The sequence below is a fragment of the Cucumis sativus genome, chromosome 1, assembly GCF_000004075.3.
Source record: "Cucumis sativus cultivar 9930 chromosome 1, Cucumber_9930_V3, whole genome shotgun sequence".
Lineage (NCBI taxonomy): Eukaryota > Viridiplantae > Streptophyta > Magnoliopsida > Cucurbitales > Cucurbitaceae > Cucumis > Cucumis sativus.
Genome location: NC_026655.2, coordinates 18,652,569 through 18,677,317, shown reverse-complemented (window position 1 = coordinate 18,677,317; position 24,749 = coordinate 18,652,569). Strand labels below are relative to the sequence as shown.

General features: G+C 33.9%; 4 protein-coding genes and 1 non-coding gene across 6 annotated transcripts; 1 reads left to right on the top strand and 4 right to left on the bottom strand.

Moving 5' to 3' along the window:
- Window positions 1-131: 131 nt before the first annotated feature.
- TRNAM-CAU lies at window positions 132-203 on the bottom strand. Its single transcript has one exon. It is a non-coding gene; the product is annotated as a tRNA-Met (tRNA).
- Window positions 204-1,135: 932 nt separating this feature from the next.
- On the bottom strand, window positions 1,136-5,467 carry LOC101219736 ((DL)-glycerol-3-phosphatase 2). Its single transcript, XM_004146270.3, has 6 exons — window positions 5,227-5,467; window positions 4,686-4,910; window positions 3,254-3,314; window positions 2,966-3,113; window positions 2,757-2,836; window positions 1,136-1,625 (listed from the first exon to the last, which is right to left on the bottom strand). Exons 1-6 carry the CDS (start codon window positions 5,435-5,437, stop codon window positions 1,493-1,495), a joined length of 858 nt encoding a protein of 285 aa, XP_004146318.1. The 5' UTR covers window positions 5,438-5,467; the 3' UTR covers window positions 1,136-1,492.
- Window positions 5,468-9,520: 4,053 nt separating this feature from the next.
- On the top strand, window positions 9,521-10,803 carry LOC105435774. The gene has a single exon (XM_011658520.2). It carries the CDS (start codon window positions 9,627-9,629, stop codon window positions 10,431-10,433), a length of 807 nt encoding a protein of 268 aa, XP_011656822.1. The 5' UTR covers window positions 9,521-9,626; the 3' UTR covers window positions 10,434-10,803.
- A 2,952-nt stretch (window positions 10,804-13,755) lies between these two features.
- LOC101219260 lies at window positions 13,756-16,227 on the bottom strand. The gene has a single exon (XM_004146268.3). The coding sequence runs from the start codon at window positions 15,907-15,909 to the stop codon at window positions 13,972-13,974; it is 1,938 nt and encodes a 645-aa protein (XP_004146316.1). The 5' UTR covers window positions 15,910-16,227; the 3' UTR covers window positions 13,756-13,971.
- An 800-nt stretch (window positions 16,228-17,027) lies between these two features.
- Window positions 17,028-22,680, bottom strand: LOC101219019. 2 transcript variants are annotated; one of them, XM_031880149.1, is made up of 7 exons: window positions 22,344-22,482; window positions 21,627-21,904; window positions 20,821-20,935; window positions 19,945-20,589; window positions 19,636-19,744; window positions 18,768-18,825; window positions 17,028-17,366 (listed from the first exon to the last, which is right to left on the bottom strand). In XM_031880149.1, the coding sequence occupies exons 3-6, from the start codon at window positions 20,884-20,886 to the stop codon at window positions 18,800-18,802; spliced, it is 846 nt and encodes a 281-aa protein (XP_031736009.1). In that variant the 5' UTR covers window positions 20,887-20,935; window positions 21,627-21,904; window positions 22,344-22,482; the 3' UTR covers window positions 17,028-17,366; window positions 18,768-18,799. The 2 variants fall into 2 exon arrangements, with proteins under 2 accessions (XP_031736009.1, XP_004146315.1); XM_004146267.3 differs by lacking the exon at window positions 21,627-21,904 and having other exon boundaries at window positions 22,344-22,680.
- Window positions 22,681-24,749: the final 2,069 nt, after the last annotated feature.

Here is a 24,749-nt window from a genome sequence, read left to right as displayed (position 1 = left end):
AGCATGTAAACATCAAGCACGTGACCCATATTCGATTCCATGGTGAGATTGTATTCCATAAAAACGTGACCCATATTCGATTCCATGGTGAGATTGTATTCCATAAAAATGATACTGCAGAAGCCACTCAATATCAGAGCCAGGTTTCGATCCTGGGACCTGTGGGTTATGGGCCCACCACGCTTCCGTTGCGCCACTCTGATTTTTTGTTATATAGAATGAACCAAAATAGTTAAATAAGAAATATGTGAGTGGTACGTCTCTAATTTATGACTTTGTATTTGTGGGTGGAAATATATTACATCAAATGAATTCAAGTTGAAGAAGAAAGATTGAAATCTTTAATGACTTGATGGATGGATTATGTAAGGTTGGATACGAAGGAAGTAGTTAAACTAAAAATATGCATATGTGGTGGAGAGATCTCAACACAACAACTAACCAAGAAATGTAAGTGCCGACGTGGTGTGTAATTGGCCGTTGGTTTATTGGTTGAGTATTATGTGGGTGTGTGTGTTTTGATGGAATGAAGGTGAGCCTAAATGCCAAGTTGCCTTTATAGTTGGGAACTTCCACCTACCACCATGCTCCCTTCCCTTTCCACACATAACATCTTTCATGCTTCTTTGTTTGGAGCATTGTATTAAATTTTCATTGGTACATCCTGTTTTATAAAAGAAATTTTACACGGTTGACATTCATGTAAGAATGAATAGACATTTCTATTAAAAAAGACGACAAAATGTCACTGTCTAAAAGTAATTTAAAGAATAGGCATTTTGGTTTTCTTTAACTCTTTTTTAAGACATATAATGAAAAATTATTATTTGTATTACGATAGACGGTGACTTTTGCTATATTTATATATATTTCATCAATTTATCATTATTTTTTATCGTACCGTTAGATTCAGCATAGTCGAAAGTTCAAATCTCTATACTCCAAATATTAGTTTAATTTAAATCTCAATATTCTCATATTTGTATCTCATTCAATCGTTAGGATATCGTTATTTATTTCATGTTGATATCGTTGTTTATTTCATGTTGTTCATATTTAAGTTTAACATTTTGCACAAAAATACAACATTCAAATGATTAAATAAATAAATTAAAAAATCGAGAGAAATTCGAACTGAACTAAGCTCATTTTAGCCGAATACATTTAGTTTTATTATATGAACAAATAGACCAAAGTAATAACAATAATAGTAATAAATGTGAGATTCTGATCAACAATTACAACAATTTTGAGATTCATCTCTCTGTTAAGATCAATAGATAAGCAAGTCAAAAAGGAGAAACTGCAACATTAGTCCCATTTCAATCATAGAAATTGGTAATCAATGTTCATAGTTTAGGCAAGAAAGGCCAAGCAAACTAATAAATAACTTGATGGGAGCCTTTCTCTTGAAATGTGGAGAAAAAGAATCTAACCATTCTATTGAAATGGTGAGTTTTGTATCTCAGCAGCATGAACCCAATGTGAGGACCTAGCTTTCTGAATCTTCAAAAGGAGGCAGACCCCATTCCTTGGGGTTGAAATCCAAGAGGGAACTCAATACCTGATTTGCATTGCCATGATGAGAACTATCCAACCTTGGATCTGGAACCATAATTACCTTCCTGATTATCAATGTCAACACAAGTTTTTCAGCCTCCATTGCAATAATCAGAATTGTAACAATCAAATTATGATTCTATTTTCTATTCCTTGTTACTTCAATTTTTGTTTTTGTACTTTGTAAACATATTGATTTAGGTTTGTGTCATAATTCCAACCTATGACAATGCGTATGAGGCACCTTTATATGTCATATGCATGCATATGAAAGTTGAGGTGCTCACTGCTACATGATTTTATGTCAGATTCTAATTATAATTTGGAGTTAGACTAAACTGAAACATTTACAAAAATACAAAGGACTGATATGAATATAGGGACAAGTATCAAAAGGAGAAAGGTTGAAGGTCTAGAAGTATAATTTAATCAATCTTTGAATACATTTGTTTTCCCAGTAAACCTATAAAGGATTCTGAAACTAACAGATCATCTTCAAAAGAAATTGCATATTTGAGTTTAGACAATAATGCAGAACCCAAAAATATTTTAGTTTTAAAATTAAGGAAACCTATTTTGAAAATACAGAATATGCAAAGCTGAAAGCACTGGCAAGAGTTTGAGATGTTAGTCAAAATCAATCTTTCACAACCATAAACTGAAATTATCAACCAAAAAGAGAACGAAATGGAATTAAAATTTTCGTACTTCTTATAGAGCAATGAGTTCTCGAGTACTGATAGCCTTAACAATTGCCTACATTGTATAATTATATAGACCAGAATGAATGGAATTTTGAAATGAAGAGTTTTGACATTGCATTTGGTTTGGATTTATTAGAAATCACTAATTAGAATTAGAAGGAAGAAAAGAGGCAAGATTCAATATGGGACAGGAAAAACGAGCAATTCAAAGGAGTTGGTTTGGTACCGCAAGTATCAATTTTCCACCATAGGATCAATATGGAACAGCAATATACTTCACATTGAAAACTTTGGTTATCCAAAAAACAAAGAAATTATTGAAAACTAAGGTGGGTATGTACTATCAAAGATCAAGTGTTAATTGAAAACATGAGGTGCTGCGAAGGCTATTGAGGTAAAGTTAAACAAATTGGGGGATGACTTTCCTGGTGTTGTCAAAATGTTAAAATAGTAAACACATTAATGCTTAAAACTTTAAATTCCACAACTTACATTCCTGCATTTTTAGCTGCAAGAACACCTGAGGGGGCATCTTCAAAAACAAGGGTTCTTTCCGCATCCACTGGAGCATCCTGTTTAAAAAATGTAGCATAGCCATCGTCAAATTGTATGATAAAAGAAAAGAAAAAGAAAAGGGAAGCACTTGAATGCTAGTAACTGAAAGAGTGAACCATGAGTTTAATTCGAAGTTACAGCCATACCGCAAATCTTTTAGCAGCTGCAAGAAATATATCCGGCGATGGTTTCCCTTGTTTAACCTCTGGATCATCACCAAGAACAATGTGATGCATCAACTTAAAAAGTTCACCATGTCTTTGTGTTTTAAGTTCAAAATGACGTCTATGAGATCTGTTGAGAATTATCAGATAATAAAGGTATAGATACAAACACTACAAAAAAGACAAGGAACAATGATTTGCACAAGATGGCTGGAATTCATGATATGAAAATCTGCCAAGCAATGAAATATCATATAAAATTAAATATACCCGGTGGCCAAGCCAAATGGTACTCCTTTTGCATGAAGATGTCTGATCAACCGGCTAGCTCCTACAATAAATAGGAAAAAATGGTGTTAACTGAAAGCAATTCATGATAATGAAAAATATTAATTCAGACATAAACCACAAGAACAGATATTGTTTAAGTGAGGTCGTACCACTAGCTGGTGAGTGGAAAGAAAGCACAGATATCTAAGAACAGGTGATCTAGTGAGAGGAATTGAGCTAAATTTGTCAGGTGGCTAAGAAAAAGGATGGAGTGACTTTAAGCTAAGCATCAAGTTTCCATGTGTGGGAGACCTGTCTCTCTCATATACGCTTAGCTTAATTAGTCCCTATTCTCATCTTAAAAGTAGAAGATATTATATTCCACTTTTTGTAGGAACTGGCGAATGTTAATAAATCTGCAAATTAGTGAGATTTGCTTGTCTAAGAGGCCCAGATCGAAATCTCCGATCATTGTTCTTTTTTTCTTTTAGTAATATAAAACTATCTACTCTATTGAAGTATATGTTCATCTTAACCCTCCACTCAATCAAATCCCATTTTTCTCTCACCTCTTCTTCCTCTTTTTGGTACGAGACTTTGTGAAAGTGGTAGCTTTTATTGAACTAAAAATCCTGAAAAGAATCTATGTCTAATTAAAGTTCAAGTTTGGTATGTTAACAAAGTGAACTTTCTATCATTTTCAGCTGAAACAATACCTGAGGCTTGTTATTTTGTTGGTGCAACAGCATAATAAATCTAAAGTATACCCCCATCTATCAAACAACGGTGTGGAACCAGTTCTCAGGAAAGATTAGGGGTCTCGAGAATCCAATAAAGTAATCAACCATATAGAGAAAGCTTAAGCGAGAATGCAATAGTAAGCAGTTAACTGGTAAGTTAAGGGCAAGGGGGAATCAAACATGACCTGTCTCATTCCATTTCTATTTTCAAAGTGGGAAAACTCCCTCTTTCTACAGTAGAACTTACAGCTAAAGGGTAACAAACATTTATAGACTCTGCTTCAATAGGAAAAATCCAACCTTTACCTCATTCTTCAAAAAATAACATCCCTTTGTTTGGAAAGCCAGAATGTAATTCACAACTCAGTCCTACTACAGTGCATGAAGAATCATCAGATAAAAACATTTCCAAATGTATAGCTTTCTAAAATGATTTCCTAACTGTTCACCATAAAAATTTGCCTCGCTATAAAAGGTACTATCAATCAATGTACTTTTCTCCGAATCATTTTTCAGATTTAGGCAAAATCCATTGGAAAATTTCAAATCCCTTGTAAGACATCATTTTCATTTTTCATTCACAACATCGTTGAGGTTTGCTTTGGCATCTCTCTCAAAATTATCACAAACAGAGTGAAATCTGACATAATTATAGAAACTTGATCATCAGCATCTAAAGTGCTAATACTAACCTGGCATAAGCTCACTTTGCGGAAACAAGCTTCGTAGCATGTCTTCTCTTTCCACAAGAAAATCCTCCGGACTAAGAGAATCACTAATCCCACTCTCTTCAACAAAGACCCGAGCAGCTTCTATAGCTTTCCTGCCCATCATCTTTGCCTTAAGTGACCAATCAAAAGTTTTATCATACCTAGCCAGAATTTTCTCTTGTACTTCAGTGTAAAACCCCTCAGTATCTGCCGCAGAAGTGTTCCCAATTAGTTCATAAAAATTTAACACAAAGTCTATGCAGATCTAGTAGAACAGTTAAACAAGCACATCATATGCTATACCGAAAAAGCATTCAGGCCCAGTTTAATCAAGTGGTGATCAAATCAAACTTTCAATTTAATTACATAATTTAGCTTTATAGGATGAGTGTTAACGCCGAACCAAAATAGAATAAATAAGTAAGAAGCAGCAGAGAAGGATATGGAAATATGATGGAACAGATCTGAAAGATGGAAATAATACAATAGGAAATGAAAACACAATAATAACGGAGAAATTTACCCAATAAGAGTCCGTCCATATCAAAGATAACGTGAGTAATGGATCCTTCGGAAGAAGTGTCGGGGGAGAGAGTAGCCATTGAAACTGTGATTGGAGTGCGATTTGGGAATTGGAATTGAGAAGAACGGAAAATATTGGAATTGGGAAAACGTATGAAGTGTTGAAAGAGTCTTGTTGGAGTGGAAGAGGGGCTTTGCAAAAATTGAAGCATCGAACACAACAGAATAAAATAAAGTGTTGAGGCCTTTGCCAATTTATTAGCGGGAATCAGATGGGAAATTCACAAAACTCCAACTATTTTCTTTTTATATTTGAAAACTAACTTCGTTTTTCTAAAACTCGTAATTTTGTTTTTTCGATCAAAATTGAGCTCGACATTCTTTCAAAAGAATTAAAAAAGTTTCCGATCTCTCTGCCAAATGCATCACATATATGAAGTTTTTGTTGAAAATTTAAAGAAAATAGCAAATGATCGAATCACGCCGTAACCTTTATTTTCTAATTTTAAAAGTCTTATATTAATATATTTCATTCATTAAAGTAATGAAATTTCTCGGTCTCTCTCGATCGCACTCGAGATAATGTCTTTTATTAAAATAAAACAATTATTACCTTTTCTTTTACTTCTATTTTCAAAGATGTTGTAAGAGTATATTTTAACCAAAAATCTTGAGCTTTTTTTTTCTTCTTGTTCTACAATTAACTTTCTTTGTTCATTATCTTTCGTAGAGAAAAGATTATAGTTTTTCTTTTTGTTATAACCCGGACCGGCCCACTTGGAAAACCTTGGTTTGGGTTACTATATTGAGGCCCAAGAGTTTGGTGAGCCCAAGTAAACAAAGTGGAAATGCCTCGATCCAAATAATCAATTTTTGAGAGAGTATATATGTATGTATGTACATAATATATTTGAAAGTCTCAAAATCCAATCCAGAACAGGTAAGAGATACAATGATTAAGAATAAATTAAATCACATTTGTTTTGCATTAAAAGCTCTATACACATTGAGATTTTATATGCATTCCCAATCTTATACAACAAACTAACTAATTAAGTTATTTGTTATTATAACAACCATTATAGAACATGCAAACTTAATTCTAGAAGTATAACATGCTTGAACATCTTAAGTGAAAAAGGATCATATACATCTCACTGAGTTTGATAATCAAGTCCCAAGCAACCAGTTATCTAACCTTTCTTGAATAACCCCGTTAACATTGTAATACCTCTTAACATAGATTTCTAGGGAATATCCACTCTAGTATAAATAAAGAAGCACCCCCACCACGTAGGTTTTGTAGTCTTCTTCATGTTTAAACTAAATACCACTTTAACACTAATAGCACTTAAGCATCAAAGCATCAAACAAAATACTAATAGTGTGAGATTCTATGTCATCTACTGAAATCACTCAACTCAAATTTGTCATAAACAAAGCTAGTGGTCAAGTGTGGCTATATATGTATATATCAATGATATGTGATTTGACTGAAAAAGCAGATGTTTAAAGCAAACGCTATAATATCGAAGAAAAAATAATTATCATAGATTAAATTTAAACATGTTTGACTCCAAACCACATGTATTATAGGTCGTACGCAAAAATAGCCATTTTAAAATTTTAAAATAATGAAAATAGCAAAATTTTCACTTTCTTTTCTTTCTTTTTGAATAAAGTAAATTCTTAGAGAGAAAAGGCAACAGAATGATGTCATAAATAAGAATTTAAAAAAGAAATTTGTTACGATACTGATAGAAAGAAAGGAAAAAGGAAAAAAGAAAAAGAAAGAGATTATTAGGTGACAAATGTAAAGTAGAAGGAAAGGAAAGTTGATTGGTATGTGACACACTTTTATTTACTATATTGATCTTACAAAATAATATCATTTAATTACACACTTCTAAGTGTAATCAATGTGTTCAACCTCACCTAGTCAACATCTTTTAGTTTCACTAATCACCCTTTATTTTCTGACTTCTGACATTGACACATGTGGCAACATCTGCAGTCTATTCTTCTTTTTAATTTATATTAATTTTATGATTGTATATATTATTCTTAAAATATAATTTCATTTGAAGAATTCATATGATGTATTTATTACAATCCTCATAGTCAAGATTTTTCATGATATTCAGCAACAAAATATAATATTTGAAATAACATACTAGCGCACGATAGATAATCTTTCTTGGTAGCTTCATATTATGACAAATATGTTTTTGGAAGGTTAGTTTGACTATATATTAAAGATGTTAATGCCAAATTTTAAATGAAAAGTAATACATATGATCTTTTGTAAATTTGTAATTCAGAGAAAGAATAACCTACAAAAACAAAAAAATAATTATATTAATGATGTTTGGAAGACCTTTTTTATAATATTTTATTGAATTTAACTTTAACTTAAAATTTTCAAAATACTATATTCAAATTTATTTGATTCACTTCTATATATATTCAATGGAATAAAATTTTAAATATACAATTCAAGTATTATTTTTGAATGGTAAACAATAAAAGAGTGTTTAAGTTAACAACTTAAATTAAATGTTAGAGAAAAGGTCAAATAAATAAACAATATGAGAAAAAGAAAAGAAAAATGTGCACAAAATTCTACAAATTGCATTTATGTAAACTAAGGTCTCTGTCTCCTCAAGCAAATGCTTCCTTTTCTTCCCTCATCTTCTAGAAATTAAATTTGCGGAAGCCATCGCTGCCGAAGGCTTTACATTTTTATTGGCTCAAACCACAAGTTTCTAACAAAACAAAATACTTCAATTTTCCGTAACCTCCAATTTCAACTTTCCTTTTCCATTTCTTTACCTTTTTTAATTCTTTATTTTACGGTTTATAAAAAAATGAGTTCTTTAATTTAAATTAATTTTCCTATTTTACAAAGGCTACATTTAAATCAAGGGTTTTTTGTTAAAATAAAATAAAATAAAATAAACTGTCGAGTATCGATAATATATACGAGCAGGCGTAATCAATAGAGATTTATTAATGTATTGATAGAATCTTAAATTTTGTTGTATTTTATAAATATTTTTAATATTTTTATCATAATACTTTTTTAAAAGAGTTATTTAATTTTTCATTCTCGTAATGTTTTTTTTGTCTAGAAGAGTATTTACTGATGATTATTTTAATTTGTCAGTATTGATTTACAAAATTAGAAATGACGTGATACTTTATTTGCTTTTTTTTTTTCTAATGAGATTTGCTGAAGGAGGAATGACATAATACTTTATTGATAAGATTTTATAATTCTGTTTTAAAATCTTGCATTAGACTCAATTGAATTTTAAAAAAAATAAAATCATAACTCTCTCTTAAATATTTAATTAACTAATCATTTTAAGGGTTTTCGTTTTTTAATAGTTATGAAATTTTAAATATATTTATTTTTTTATTTCTAAAACTTTTAAACGTTTAAATCATTTTTATTATAAATAAAATGTGACCACTGTTTGTCTTATAAATTTGTTTATATTAATCTTTGGATCTTGTATATTATTTTGAAAATTTTTGTACTAGTATAGCTTATAAAGTTTGAAGATGAAGACATGATATGTGTATATTTAATAGCGTAAAAGTAATTGCATTTATAATTATTCTAATTTCTTATTTGATGATCAAATCTTGCAGGTGTCTTTTTCATTATAAATCTCTCGTGGACTTGAGTCTTGATATTCGAAGCCACTTTTGTTAATCTAGTTTTGCTCTTTTAACTAACTTATGTGAAAGATTCTCACGTTGCTCTAGTATGGAAGCTACTGCATTTCAAACAATTAAGTTAAAAAGAAAGTAGTATATGGTTTAGCCATCAATCACTGCTATTTACAATATACTTTCTCTAACAATTCAATGTAGTTACATGTAAATCTAGTAGTGTTAGAAGTTTTATGGTGTTCGAGACTATAAGGCATTAGATCAAGTGCAACTGATCACGGTTAATTATATTTCGTATGATATATATATTTAATAGTTTTGCTAGTCTACCTAGAACTCGAGACTCTTTGTACTTTAAGATGTCCATTCTACCATATTACCTTCTAATTTTTTTTATATTAAATTTAAGTCTTCAGTAAATCTTCAATCTTCGGTAAGATATTAATAAAAAAAACGGTCATATGATTAAATTTTCCCCAAACAGAAAAGTTTTCCTAAAATATTTTATACTCCAAAATAAGATTTTCTTTCCTTAATTAATCTGCAAGAAAAAGTTCAAACTTTGATACTAAAATCCAAACATTAAAGGAAACATTGATATCATCTCTCTCTCTTTATCTCTAAATTTTGTGCATTTATATATCATTTTCATCGTCACAGATTTGCATAATTCCAAACACACCCTTTTTCCTTTTATCTTCCTTCTTCCACACAATCTCCATGGACGACACCTCCGAATCCAATCCCTTAACCTCTAAACGCAATCAACACGAAGACGATAACGATTTTGAATCCGACGACGAATCTCTCTCCTTCTCCGATCTTCCCATGGACAGAGAAAACTCCGACGCCCATACTCATCCCGATAGCTTCCGCAAGAATTCACGTAGGTCCTCCTCCGAACCTCTTGATCTCTTCGAATTCTTCACCGCTGGACTCATCACTTCCGAGATTTCTCCCGCAGAGGATTTGATCTTCTGCGGTAGATTGCTCCCTCTCAACAATGATCACTCTACGCGTATTACCGCCGATAAAAGTTCCTGGAAGGAAGAGATTAGTCGAAAACAAACTGTATTTCGAAAACGCTCAGAATCATTGTCCGGATTGCAGAGCTCTGTTTCTCGATCCAACAGTGCGAAATTCAATCTCAAACGGAATAGCCGATCGCTTGATTACCGTAGGCTGTATCGTCAATCAAATTCGATTTTCTCACCGACGGCTGAAATCGATCGTAATTGTTCGATCAAAACTGGTCTGAAGCCTGATTCACTGAACAAAAGGACCTCGTCGAAGCCGCGGTGGTATTTGTTAATGTTCGGAATGGTGAAGTTTCCAGCGGAGATGGAGCTTAGCGACATTAAAAGCAGACAAGTACGCCGGAGTTCGTCGACGCTTTTTCCAACAAACGAAAGCAAAAGTAAATATCACTGCGGTTGGAGCTCCGGCGAGGCGACTTGGAGGATACTTCGAGCGCTTAGCTGCAAGAACCACGCTAGTGTAGATGTAACGGCGTCGTTAACTGCCTAACGTATATTTTCACGTGGATAGCACGTGAGTGGCAGTTACATTATCATTGTTACTATATTGCCCTCGCTGATGTTGTGACATTCAAGTACCTCATGAAGGTTAGTTTGGTAATTTGATATTAAATATTCTTCACGTCCAAGGGAGGATAGTGTACAGTGGCGGAGCGTGGTTGATGATGGTGCGCTCTTCTTCTATTATTATTATTATTTGCATTTATTTTGATTTTTATATATATAAAAGAAAAAAAAAGTTTGGGTTATTTAGTTGGTGACAATTGACATAGAGATGAATGAGAATCACGAGAATCCCGACGAATCATAATCATAATTGTTAGAATTTTTGTGATATATATAGTTTTTATTTTTCTCAATTTTTCTAAAATTCAAGTTTGGTATTTCTTAGTAAATGCACTTCACCTTTGAAAAAGATCCAACACAAGTATATTTATTATTCTTTCATTCGTCGTTCCATTTAGGTAATAATATTAATATAGTATGAAGATTTTTTCTTTAGAAGAAAATTTTAAAATGTGATTCTTTTGATGGTTTGCATCATTGTGGATGTGGAGTACAGTGGCATGTTTTATTCAACTTGTCCTCTCTCTCCAAATTTTTGGTAGATGGTCTTCATCATCTACTAACTTTATTGTAAGTTGTAGGAAAAAAAATATACAATTTCGATCTCTAACCTAACAAATAAAATCTAAATATTTGTAAATTCTGAAAAGGAAAAATGTGTTTGTTTGAGAAAAGGGAATTGGAATGGTAATTAGTTGTACTTTTTATGAAAAGAATGGAATGGAGTAGTGTTGAGGAAGGCTTCTCAATTCCGTTGTAATAATTTTGATTTGTAATGTCCAAAAAGTTGTCCTCGGGGAACCTTAATATGTTGGGGGGAAGATTGATGATTATACTTTATTATTATAGGGCATTGGCAATATGTTTGTTTCATTCACGCGGAGTATAATGTCAACTAGACAACATCATAGCTTTCTTATGTGCATAATGGGAGTTGTGAAATTAAAATGTATTGATTGAAGCGTATAGAGGAATTTTTATGGTCCTCGCTGTTTAACGAAATAAATCATTTCTTCAATGTTATGATTGATGCCCATAAAATCATGGCTTCAGCTTGATGGAAAGGAATTCATTTAGATAGCTTACTTTAGTACTTTATCTATGCAGTTATGTGCAGATTCAATGTTGTTATCTTACTTAAGAATGTGCTTTTAGATGGATGATCAAATAGACGTTCAATTTTGCAGCTAATAGATTTTTTTGGGACTTCTAAGTGTCTAATATGTTCTGAAAACAAATCATTAACCTATTTGATCAGCCCTATTAAAACTGTTTAGATTTGTTTAGATTTTTACTAGGAGTACAGTTGAATTTTATATATAATGGAAGGATTAATTTTTTTAATTCAAATTGCCAAAAAGATCTATTAGACACTTGATTGAAAATGGAAAGAATCTAATTAGATATTCAAGAGGTGTTTAAGTGAAAGGAAAGAGTCAGAGAGTTGTAAAAGCTTGTGGTTAAGGATGCAACAAGCTAAAATATAAAATGATATTTTTTTAGTTGTGGACTCACTATGACTTCAACTTCGACTCTTTGGGTAAAACACATTACACTTGTAAAATTCAAGAACCCAGCAAGACATAAACTTGAAAGTTTTGAAACTTAAACTTATAATTAAACTTGGGATATTACAAACAATTTGGCTAGCCACACCAAACAAAGGAGAGATTAGAAGTGCCTTCACAAAGATGAAATAGATATTAAACCAAAAATAGTCATAATGAAACTAAACTTGGGTGTATTGAAGGAGAGATTAGAGGTGCCTCCCAGTATTCGTTTCATTCATATATCATGCTCCCATCCCATATTTTTCATTGACGATTGTTAATAGGATTTTAATTATAAATAAAAGCACGTTAATTTGTTTTGAAGTGTCAAAACGCGCATTTTGACAAATCTCACCGAACAACCCCCTCGACACTACAACATTTGGACGTCAAAGAGACTTGTAGAAAATTAATTTCTAGGTAGTATTGAACCTATAACCTACAAGTCATCTATTGAGACTCTCATTTTTTATCACTAGACCCATGTATGATAATAGTTTTTCAAGGTATATCAAATTAAGTTCTTAAACCTCAGAACACTCTTCTAAGTTCAACAAAACACGCTGTGGTTATAAATTAGTAGGTTAAAAAAAAGGATGGTCAAAAAGTACATAGAAACTCTATTTTAACTACATGAAACCTGAAAGCTTTGGGTACTGCCTTCTCTAAAAAAAATGGCAAAACCATCCACAAACCAGACCAATGTAGAATCGGAGAATTGAGACTTTGTTTTTCCACCCTTCTACTTGATCCATAGCATAGTCACAAAAAAATAATTGAATGTTGAAGATTAGCAAAATCCAGGCAAATACTGAGAGTCATGAACAAGAATTCTTTATTCTACGCCAAAGAATCGACCTAGAAGTACAAGGAAAAAGCAAAGACCAGTTCTTTCACGCTTTAAATTTACCATTTGATAAGATCAAAGAAATTGAGTTGATAAGGTTTAATAATGTAATTGGTAATAGAAAAAATGAAGTGCTGCAACTCATCATCTATATGACATATGACTTGGCCAATAGAAGAAATAAGAGTCGATAGGGTTTTAGTATGATAGGAATGCTATGAGACAAAATGCTATACTGATAAATTAAGAATAGTATACATTAGTAGGGGTACATTTGTATTGGGCAAATTATAAGTTATATAGATGGAAGGAGTGAATGAGATGGGCACTGAAGAGGGGGAGAGTCCAAGCATCTCGTTTTACTTGGATTATCTAGTACTTCTACATTTTTCTTATTTCATAATAATTCAGGGTGTCGGTTTGGGTTCAAAATTAGAATAACACCGAGGGAATTACAGAAGAGACCTTCATGACCTCAGTGGATAGCTACAGTTGAACATCTAATCTAGCTATCAAGCTCCAGAAGAGGGACACAAAGTCTTTTGTTCCAACAAAAAAGATTATACGCAAGGAAAGTAGTTAGTTTCATAAAATAACAAGGGCCGAGAGGCACAATTAAAGAAGTACAATCTTTTAAACGTCTAGTGGGTACTACAGATCAAAATCTAGTGTCTAACAATCAACGTATAGTTCAAAAGGCTCAGAACCTTCATCAGATAGATAATAAAGGACATATTGAGATCAATAAAAGATTACCGATAATTTAACGTCTCTACAGCTTGTGAAAAGCTCCTACCCTCCTACATACATTTCTTGTAAAAAAATCAAGCATAGTTGATTGGTGAAGCCAAAAGAATTCGGTAATGTACAATCATATTATATCAGAAAAAACAAAATCATATGTTCACAAATGAAATCAATGGAAAAATGATAGACAACTTTCACGAACCCCAAATCTAAATTACAAGCTAAGCCGGTACAAACAAACCTAAAACACATACCTCACTGAAAATACAAGAAAAAGAAAATATAAAAACATGTGTAAGGTAAAATACCTCGAGGCTTCAGTTGCACGTATAAACTCCAGACTCAAACTTGTGATCTGTCTCGTAGAAGTCCGTTTTACCCTCAGTAGCTGGCCGTAAAGAAATCCCGGATAGTGATCTATAACTCTGAACCGAAAATTTCACATAACCAACTACTTCAAGCTCTTCTCCTTCATCTTCCTCGTTCCTATCCACAGGCATCCTTGCTCTCAATAGACCTGGAGAACCCTTCAAAGAAATCTCAGGGACATGCCATTTTAATTCTTTTTCGGACCTATTCAATATAGCTTTTGGAGACACCTGCAACAATGAAGGATCAACTGGTAGTTTTAGAGTAAAAGTCACGTCAGTCAAAGGTTGCGGCAAATCAGGGTTCGCAGCGAATTGAATCATCACAGAGAGTAAAGTCCCCCTATGGCGCTGTATGAGACGAACCCTCAAAGGCAATGGGGTTAATCTAGGTAGCAAACTATACTTAATAATTGGTATAGGTTCATTTGAAGGTGCTGTACGCACGTGAAACATTCCGTTTCCAAGACTGCTAACACGAGAACCCTGCACAACAAATCTCTTAACTGAAGCAGTATCCTCAACACGAAATGAAAACTCTGTTTCTTTATCATCCGAAGTTTTGGGTGGCAAAGTTTTCAAATATACAACTCCCATCATTCCTACTCTTGCCAACAGCGATTCTCTGAACTCCGCACTAATTTGTTCTATGATATACATTTCGGGTCCCTTCATTTCAGTCTTAGTCACCAAATTCTCAAGTGGCGTTCCTTTACCAGTAGCATCAGCAACAGCTACTTTCGCTCCATCAGGTCCGGTCTGCAAGAGTTCCAAGCCACCGAGGCCTTCTGTTTTTTTAACCTTCTCAGGACCCACGAACTCAGATGGATCTAATCCTCCACCCCAAGCATCGCTGAAGCCCTCAAACGTTTCTTCCATTGTAGCCTGATCAGTACTGAATTCTATACCACCATAGTTTCCTTCGAATCCCTCCACGCCAATATGTGTTGATTGGGTGGCTTCTGCAGGTGGCAATGTTGGAACCTCAAGACCCGCCAACACCATAGTCAAATCCGTAGCCGAAGGATCCTTGGTCTTCTTGAACCCGCCCACCAGCTCTTCAGGCTTGTTAATCATGTCACTAGCCGCAAATGGATCCTGTTCAGCAGCGGGCTCCTCAGTCTTCTGCTGCTGCTGATCCTGTTGCTCATTCACACTCTGAGTAACAGGAGCAAGAGTTGCTGCGATTTCATCACCAGCTTCAAGAGTCTCCGCGGGTAACTCAAATCGTGCACTCGAAAATGCCTCCACATTGGCTTGATGGTCAATCGAGTGAACCTCCATAGCATTCCAATTATCAGCACCACGAATCTTATTCTCCGTATCAAGAGCGGAATGAACCATTTTCGCAAGACCATCCCCGTGCATCGAAGCAAGCATTGCCGCAAGCCGAATATTGCTGACACCCCTAAGAACAATATCCAACGCCATATAAATCTCAGCGTATTTCCGGCTAAGCTTCTCGGGAGTGACATCAACACCACGACAGGCCGTAACAACGACGCTAACGGCTTGGTTTACAATATGGATACATTCAAAGACATTAACAGAATTATCTTGATCAGCAGTGGTAATCCCAAGGACATAGATGCCATTGACAAGGCGATATACAACTCCGTAACGGCTTTCCGCACCGACAATAACCTGACCATTAGAGGCAGCCAAAGGATCATCACCGAGAGAAGCAATAGAGTCGGCGAGAGAAGAATCATCACCAAGGACGGTGGATGCGTGGTGGCTCTGATGCTTGGTGGCAGCGAAGGCCAATCGTGTCTGGCGGAAGGAGGTTAGGGCAACTAACGCTCTTGGAGGAGGGAACCATTCACGAGTTTGAAGGAGGATATCAGATCCATTAGCAGGCTGCAGGGCAAGGGCTAAACAGGACATGGCGAAATGGTGGATTCAGATCTGACGGTGATTGATCCAAAGCTTTCAATTCAATGGGGATTGAGATTCTGTGATTCTAGGGTTTAGAGGTTGAACATGAAAGAGAAATGAATTAGAGGACATACTTGGATAAGGATGATCTTCAATTGCGGGTTCTTGAAGGTTGTTGAAACTTTGAAACTTTGATGTCTCCGGCAGAAGAAGGAAGATCGCAGTTGATGGAGAGATCGGTCAGTGAGGACTCGGAAATGGAAATGAATAGAAATTGGTTTGGGCTGAGGAGCGTCGTACCAAGAGAGCCCACAAAGTGTGCTTCTTTGAGCTGCCCTACACATATATCATCCACATTCAAATTTTGAACTAATACGTACATAATAGGCTCTTATCATTTATTTCTATTCTCATAGTATTAATCGATTCAAATTTTTATTCTTAATTTATTTAAACATTTGATTTTGTTGAAAGATTTTAGGAAATTCAATCTTTTAGTAATTTTGGACTCTCATGTCTCACTAGTCCAATTGTTTCATGATTTTCTAAAAAGAAGGTGCATTAAAAGGGTTGATCTTGCTCTATAAATTGATTTATATAATTGTACTACGGGTTTTGTGAAGAGTTGTGCACTAGGTTATTAACTGAATAGTGTGCAAGAGTGAGGAGATCACTTGAGTTAGGGAGGGTGTCAGGGAGAACCTACCAAAAAAAAAATGCAAATTCGGAAGCGACACTAAATGGAAGGTAATACGAGATTGAATTTAGAAGCAATCAATTTAGAGGGGGATTCCTTAGTAAATCTATATTGTACAGTATAAATTTGTTTAATATCGTGAAGATATTCATTTTGAATTTCAATATATGGTTTCTTCAACTCGATATACATTGATTCAATTCATTCTTTCATGAGTTGACTTAGTGATCATACTTGAAGATTGATTTTCCAAAAAGCTGACAAGACATTTCTTCGAGAAGAAAAGCTCTACTCGATGTTCTAATAAGAGTTCTCTCCCTGATTTTTTCTTTAGATAATCGTCCATCTATTAACATCATCTCTAGAAATAACGTTAAAATTTATTTTAAAACTAGTAGAAATATGCTCTAAACCAAATAAAACAGTCGTCTAGAGAAATAGTTTCAAATTTGAATCAATGAAATTATGTCCGTGGAAGATTTTCTACATGTAAAACAAATTATATTTAACGAGACGATTTTGATACGTCGATCATCAATCTTTGATTCGTCCAATAATCCCAATAGAGAAACAACAGACACAATACACAAACCATAATTCCTGGCTATAATACATATTGATATTTGTGACACAAACCCTAAATCCTAATTCTTGCTGCCTCTTTCACATTTTTTATAGCAACAAAAATAAAAATGGCCTCATTCAATCCTCTGGAAACAACACCTTCATTTCTCCAGAGCTTTGAGATCTAAATCTGCTGTTGTAACCACTGCATACAAGACAAAACCCCAATTCAGAAGTCTCTCAAATAGTAAAACTTTGAAAGGATTTATTAAGAGACATTCAAAGACGGTGAGATGAACAATGCAGTTTCTTCAAAGGAAATATGAGCTGGCTCGGTTTCATGTTTTAGTTCTCATTACAGCATTTACTGATTGGAGCTCATGATGGCATCTGGAATATTACACATCCTAAATTCTAAAGCATGAAATCTCGCCAAGTTATACAACCATGGTAGTTAGCAGCAACATACTCAAATTGACCTGAAATCTACTATATGAAGATACATCATTCATATGAAGTCACCGACATATTTCCCCTTTTCCAAAATGGTAAAATAGCTCGACAGATCTTCTGCAAAAGGTTTTTAAACTCTAACCAACTGCAGAGTTGAAGCTAACACAATTTATCCTCAAAAAACTATAAGAACAAGACAAAATAAAGGGTTGATTTAATATCCTACAATTTTCCTCAATAATCAAATGTTGTAGAGTTAGATGGATATTCCCATGGGATTAGTCAAGCAGCTGGTGCATTTCCAAAATGACCAGGTGATGGTTAAAAGTGCTTCCCACTGAGAACCAAAAGTGGTTTGAGAAATTACAAGAGCGTATGAAAGACACTTAAAAAACACGAACGTGCAATAATTGCTTCAATTAAAAATACTTTTTTTTTTTCAAAAGATGAGTACTAAACTAACCTTGCTCATGAAATTCTTATCAAGAAAATTAAAGAATATTTTTTCAAAAGGCAGGTCAAACACATTATTGTTAAATGCGACGGATTAAATGTATCATATCAAAATACTTATATTCAAATTTTCCTGAAAGGCAAAGGAGAGAAGGAAGACAATAAACAATTTATAGAGTTTAAATAGAACTATCAGATTTCGCAAAATGGGATTATTATTAGCATTACTTCCAGAGTTCCAGAAAAGACAGTTTGATTTCTGATAGCTTCAAACAAGAAAAAGTTGATGGGAAAGCTTTCTGGGAAAAAAACCATTTTAAGAGCATTTTGCTGGCAAATACCACTAACTTCTTAGTGTTGGAGTTGGACTCTAAAATCCCTCCCAAGTAACTTAAAAGAAACCGGTATTTTCTCTCCCTTCTGAACCTTCAGTAACAAGATTCCTCCCGTTTAACTATTTAAGAAATAGAAGTTCAAGCTAGTCAGATATTAATAGTCATTGTAATTCTCTTTTACAAAAAACCACTTCAGCCCAAGGCCTATAATTGGAAGACTTCAAAGGAATAGTTGGTCACTCATCCCAGAAATTGACGATCCCATTAAACTTCCAGGAAAATCCCCTAGTGGTGGCAAGCAATGCATTGTCGTATACCAACTCAAATAACAAGAACAATATTAACAGAGTTACAAAAAGAGGTACCTGCTATATTGTCGATGTCTCATACAGAACTGTCAAGTTGAATAAAGTACAAAGGGCACTGCACAAGAGGAGAAAAACCAGATAAGAAAAATACCACAACTGAGAACATAGATTAGTTCATGCAACTACAATTAAATCAAGGTCATCCAAAATTTCATATTATATTTTGAAAAACTTTAAACAAAGAAAATAAGAATTTTCAAATTGACAAGGTCCATAATAGCATTGAAAAGGTAAATAAGAGAGAGAGACCCATAAGATATTAATCCACTCTTGACCAGAAAAAGAAAAAAGAAAGAAAAGACACCCAATATGGCATGTACAAGCTGAGTTCATCTGAATTATTCTTAAAACTGTGTTACTAGTTGGTAGTAAAGACAAATGACTAGAAAAATGGCAAAGTTGATGCCTGACAGAACCGTCCTTTAATATTTTCCCCAAATATAAGCAAAATGTCCTTACATGAACTGAATAGAAATGTTCTATCGTGATATTAAAATGCATTGCACTAAAAGTGATCTGAAACTCATTTAGGTTAGATTGACAAGATTTTTTAATATCCTGAAGCATTTAATGCATGAGACTTCCACTCTCACATTTTTAGAATTCAATAACACATTTCTAAAACCTATAAAACATATCACATTCAAGGTCACATTGGACTCCCATATCTGAAGCTTGAAAAAAGCAATCTAGAGTGATATCAAGATTTTTTAGTACCACGATGAAACTCCACATATCTCTTGAAAGGTTTTTCTCACATACATTACGCGTATAAAAAATTTATATGCTTAGTAACAGTATCTGTTCATCATCCTCACTATGTTAATTAAACTCCACTTTCAAGTTGCATGCTCTGGCTTCTTACCCAATAAGAAAATTGTTAGCATCAGAGCAAGTGTAAGTTGAACTGAGCAACCACGCTGCATATTCCTTGAACTCTGGAATTGTCTGCGAACCAGAAACCTAGAATAGAGCTGGCAAAACCAAAATATGAAGATCTATTAGTGTTGAGAGATTTTCCATCACAGTCACATTCAAATAAAACACATGGTGTTATTCCCAATGGTGAAACATTATTAATGTTCACTTTTCATGCTTGTGAACGTTTGTCATTTAGTATTTATTACCATGGTTGAGTGCAATATTACTTTTCGAGAAGCAAGAAAAAATTCACCTGACTGCATACATGACCCGCAATTTTTGCTGGAAGAAACTCCCTTCCAGTTTGCCTCCAGAGGTTTGTTCTGGATCCTTTTTCTTTAGGTGTGGGCTCCACCATTGGCATTGGGTTTCTCCGTTCATCTTCATCAGGAATAACAATTGTCAAAGTATCGAAGTTAGGTGAACTCCACACTCTTCTACCATTGGTTGTCCTTTCTGTATGGCATACAACTTCATCCCTTGAACGTGAAATTTCATTATCTTGAAGTTTCATGACAAACTGTGCATTTTGAATTTCTTCAACTTTATCACTAATATCTAAGCTGCTCTGGTTACTGCTTGCTTCTCGTCTTCTGTTACAAGTCTCATGAATAGATTCTTCATAAGAAGATACAGGTTCCGAGTGTTCATCTTTTGGACCTCGTATAGTAGGTGTTGTCCCAGTGAGAAATGCAGCTAAATCATCACGTTCCTCCTCATTAAGGTTTACCCATTTAAGTGGTTGCTTGCCTTCCTCGATAAAATATTCACGTAATGATGCCTCGACGCAGAATATCTGGTTTTCAATGGCATCAATAAATTGCCTATGTCTTTCCAGCTTAGTAGCATCCCCATGTTTTCTATGGCTCAATCTTACAGCCTTCTCAAACTCTTCCAACTAAACTTGCATCCAGAGATGACAGGCATAAGTATTAATGCAAAAAGAACAAGGACCAAGACATCAAAGGAGAAAACCAGACTCTATCACTTAACTGGAATGTCATACAGAAGAATAAAAATTAAGAAAAATAAATTTGTGTCATAGTTGTCAACAGAAGGGGTAGGAAGGTCTGAGATACTCTACTTCGAAAACAAAAATGAAGTAATTTACGTACAGAATATTAGTCACCTGCCATTTGGCTGTTCCCAGTGCAGTTCGCAACTCCCTGGTGAATTCATCCAAATTTTCTACCATTGACTTTGTTCTTTTCTCTCTTAACCATGTCCTGTATGTGGATTCCAATCTGGCATTTAGATAGAAGAAAAGTGAGAAAATTAAACATCAAAATTTGATCCTAGTAGAAAGAATAAGAATTTAACAATATTACGACATGATTTTATCGAACAAAGTGATTTTTAAGAAAGGGGCAACCAATATCAAACTCAACCTTACAGATGCAGGGCAAATAATTTCTGTTTTGTAATACTCTCATTAAGAATTTAGGATCGTTTATGTTTTGAGTTTGTTTGTAGTAGTTTGTGTTGATCAGAGAATTTGAATCGTGATTAGTGAGATGTGTATTGATACAAATATACAAGGAACTCTGATAAAGACAAATGAAGAATACAGAGAGGCCCAAAAACGTCCAACCAGAGTGGATAGTACATAAAAGAACCTTAAACATTTAAAACCAAAAGTAAAGGATATTTATGAAAGAAATTTAAATTAAGAGCCACCATGAAAAGCACTGAAATGTGTCAAATTCCAAATATTATCCCACACCTTATCAACCCCTACGAATGTATTCCTATCCCTTTACCAAACAAACCACAAAAGGCCAAAGAAATTAATCTTCCAAAGTAATTGGTCTTTCCCTCCGAAGAAAGAGGACCCTTAAGAGATTCCATCATCATTTCCCAAATCTCAATCTCTGAACTACATACAGACTCAAACTCTGCCATAGCAACGTTAACCCTTGATAAGAAAGGGCATACCACAAATCGTGATTTAAACTCTCCGCCTGCATCCATAAGCAGAACAATTCCACCCTAAAACACAAGATAAGGCTTTTAACAAAACTTCAATAGCGACAATCCTTCACAGGAATATCTGAAAAACCAGACTATCTGTTCTCTCTGCAGGGTGCTCATCGTTTCATCTTCTATCAACATCAAATACCCACGGTACTAAGATGAAATACATTAAGGAAATGTCTTGAGCTAGTCTGCAACGTATCCAATTGCTTAACCATCCTCCTCTCCAACATTTTGTGCTGATGAAATATCATAATCAAATCATCAGTTTTACCAAAATCACTAAAACTATCTCACATCCTATTTCCCCTTTCCACTTCCTGTCTTCCCTCTCTCAACAACATAACAAACAGATTTCAAGGTATAACCCTAAACCAATAAAATCAAAACAAGGACACATAGGAAAGAAAATGCGAGAACGAGGACACCGTTGGCAAACTTATTGGTACAAAAGCCATAAAACCAGCGTCTTTTATACGTCAAGACCACTAATAAATTCTTCACATCGTTGAAAGGGAAAATCCCAAAATCCGGAATCAGGAATCATACCCACGTGATAGAAGGAAAAAAAAAACGGAGAATTTCACGCATTGAAAAGCAAATAAGATCAATCAAAAATACAAACAGAGAAATTCATGCTCAAATCGCCCAAACCCTAGAAGCTAAAACGAAACTCACATGTCAGCCGATTCTTGCACCTCCTCAGCGGCGGAAAAGAAAGCATCTTTCTGCCACAAATCAAAACTCCGTGCAACCGACATGTCAAACCAGAGAGCACGAATAACGCAACAAGATCGCAGCTCGTTGGAGAAGAACGATGAATCAATCAATGGACGAATGAAAAAGGAAAAAGAGGAAGAGGAAGCGAAATCGTAATCTTCACTCCCTCTTTCCCTCTCCTCTGTTAATAAGATTAAACAGAGAATCGAGAAAGAGAAAAGATACGTAAAAGCGATTCCTTCTTCTTCCTTTCCTTTCCCTCCCCTTTCCCTTTCCTTTTCCCTTCCTTATTTGCAGAAGTTGGAAGTTTTAAGCCGCTGCATTCCGCCATACGTATATTCCTCCATTCTCATGACGTGTAAAATTCTAATTGGCCATTATACTTTCTTGATCTCACCATGACCGTTGGATGAGCTCCGTGTGCGGTGATGCGGAAATCCATCTGTAAAAAAGAGAAACATCAAAGATGGCGTCGGTTGGTGGAGAGGAAAGACGACAAGAAACGAAGATCGAGCTGCCCTATCCTTTCGGGCAGTTTACGGTCACCCTTTTTTCTCAATTATATTACTCAATTCATTATTAAACTAAGTTTCAATATATTATGAAATATTTCCCATTTTCTTTCTCTCTATGACTCATGGGGTTCGGTAATGAGTCAGCTAATTATTTTATTCATCTTTTCTTTTTCTTTCCTTTTTCCTTTATAAAATAATTAATCATATCAAAATATGGGGTTGAAAATAACAATCACAAATTTTGACCAAAAAGCTACCAATATTCATTTCTTTATTTTTCATGTTTTTTCAATCTCTCGTTAAATTTATGAGAAATAAATAATATTTTTAAGTAGATATTAACATAACACCTTAAATGATACAAATTTAAGTTGAATTTAATACTATAATGTCTAACCATTTTTAACCATGGGTATAAGCTCATGATTTAGACACGTTGTTGGATAGAAAAATCCTAACTGTTACTTTGCATTAATTTAGGAAAAAAAAAAAGAAAAAACGTTTAGTGTGATTCTTGTGTGAGGTATTCTCTTGTGCTTGACAAATAGTATAAATTATTCGTAAATTTAGTTATTTTTGTTGCATTGTATAGTATTAAAATTTAGCTATCCTTTGAGTTTAAATTGGTCTGGTCTTCCTAATACACACCACTCTTACAAAGCCAATATAGAATTTAAGAGAAGATTATGGAATGTTGTAACGTAGGTAGGTTATGAAGATGAATGGTGTGAATTACTATTTATAATAAACTTTAATAGTTATAAACTTTATTATAATTTAATTAAATTATGTATAGTGTGGTGTCATATGCTTTTCCTCGGCTAAGCCCGATAATTTTGGATCCAATTTCTCCAAATTGAGAGTTGGGCCTCATTGGGCTTATTACAACGATGATGTAACGTTAATATTCTACCATATACGATTACTAAAGTTCAAGATTGATGTGTGTATGTGTTTAAATGTAAGAGAGATAAATCCTTGCGTGTTGTTGTTAAAGCGTTTGAAGATGGAGAGATATTGTTTATGGTTATTGGTGGGCTATTTTTGTTTGGATGTAACGGAGAGGAAGATCAAGATCACAAAATCGTACGTTATTGGATTTTGTAGTATAAATTTCCTTGATTTTGGATGAGAAGATTACATATGCATTTGTTTTGTAGAAGATTTGAGAAGAAATTAAGAGAATGAAATGCAAGCCAGGGGAAAGATGGATAGATCCTAATTCAAAGGAGTTTCTAGAGATTTCAATAGCTATAGTTTTAATTTCCCTTAATGTAAATTGGAAACATCTTTTGGGTACCTCCTTTAATGGGTCTTTTTTGTACCTCTTTGATGATTCAATATATTTTATCAATGATATAGTTTTGTTGTAAGGAAAAGCACAATTCATTCCTTCATGAGCTTCTACCATTGCTTTTTATAGAGTTGTTGGGAGGAAACTTTGGTTTAGAAAGGGACAAGGATTGAAAACTTGGGTTTTTCACCATAGCTCTTGTGTTATTAGTGGAAGGACTGTCTTCTTTTTTACATTTCATTTCATTTATAGCTCATTTACTTTTACGTGACTAAATTTTAGATAAGATAGAAGTAGTTAAAAAGTACTTAGCACAACTAGCATTTGTTGAAGATTAAAAAGTCTGTAGTTCAAATCTCTCAATGAAACTAAAGTATTAAATTTCAAAAGTCATATAAAAAATAAAATTTGGTGTAACACTAATTAAATTTCATTAATAGATCAATTATAATGAATTGCAATCACAAACGTAATTTAATTTTGTTTTGATTACATGTACTTAATACCGTGGATTTTTTCAAATTTACAGTTATCGTTAATGATCACCCTCACTCG

What these genes read in the sequence shown, in the direction of transcription:
- LOC101219019 (XM_004146267.3), bottom strand. Translation starts at nt 22,426, where the DNA reads ATGTCGGTTGCACGGAGTTTTGATTTGTGGCAGAAAGATGCTTTCTTT. An exon ending in CGGGTCATGTATGCAGTCAG is followed by an intron (nt 19,745 to 19,944) that starts GTGAATTTTTTC and finishes TGGTTTTGCCAG; the next exon opens with CTCTATTCTAGGTTTCTGGT. An exon ending in GCTAACAATTTTCTTATTGG is followed by an intron (nt 18,826 to 19,635) that starts GTAAGAAGCCAG and finishes CCTCTTGTGCAG; the next exon opens with TGCCCTTTGTACTTTATTCA.
- LOC105435774 (XM_011658520.2), top strand. Translation starts at nt 9,627, where the DNA reads ATGGACGACACCTCCGAATCCAATCCCTTAACCTCTAAACGCAATCAA.
- LOC101219260 (XM_004146268.3), bottom strand. Translation starts at nt 15,909, where the DNA reads ATGTCCTGTTTAGCCCTTGCCCTGCAGCCTGCTAATGGATCTGATATC.
- LOC101219736 (XM_004146270.3), bottom strand. Translation starts at nt 5,437, where the DNA reads ATGCTTCAATTTTTGCAAAGCCCCTCTTCCACTCCAACAAGACTCTTT. An exon ending in GCAAAGTGAGCTTATGCCAG is followed by an intron (nt 3,315 to 4,685) that starts GTTAGTATTAGC and finishes TATTTATTGTAG; the next exon opens with GAGCTAGCCGGTTGATCAGA. An exon ending in CAGCTGCTAAAAGATTTGCG is followed by an intron (nt 2,837 to 2,965) that starts GTATGGCTGTAA and finishes TTTTTTAAACAG; the next exon opens with GATGCTCCAGTGGATGCGGA.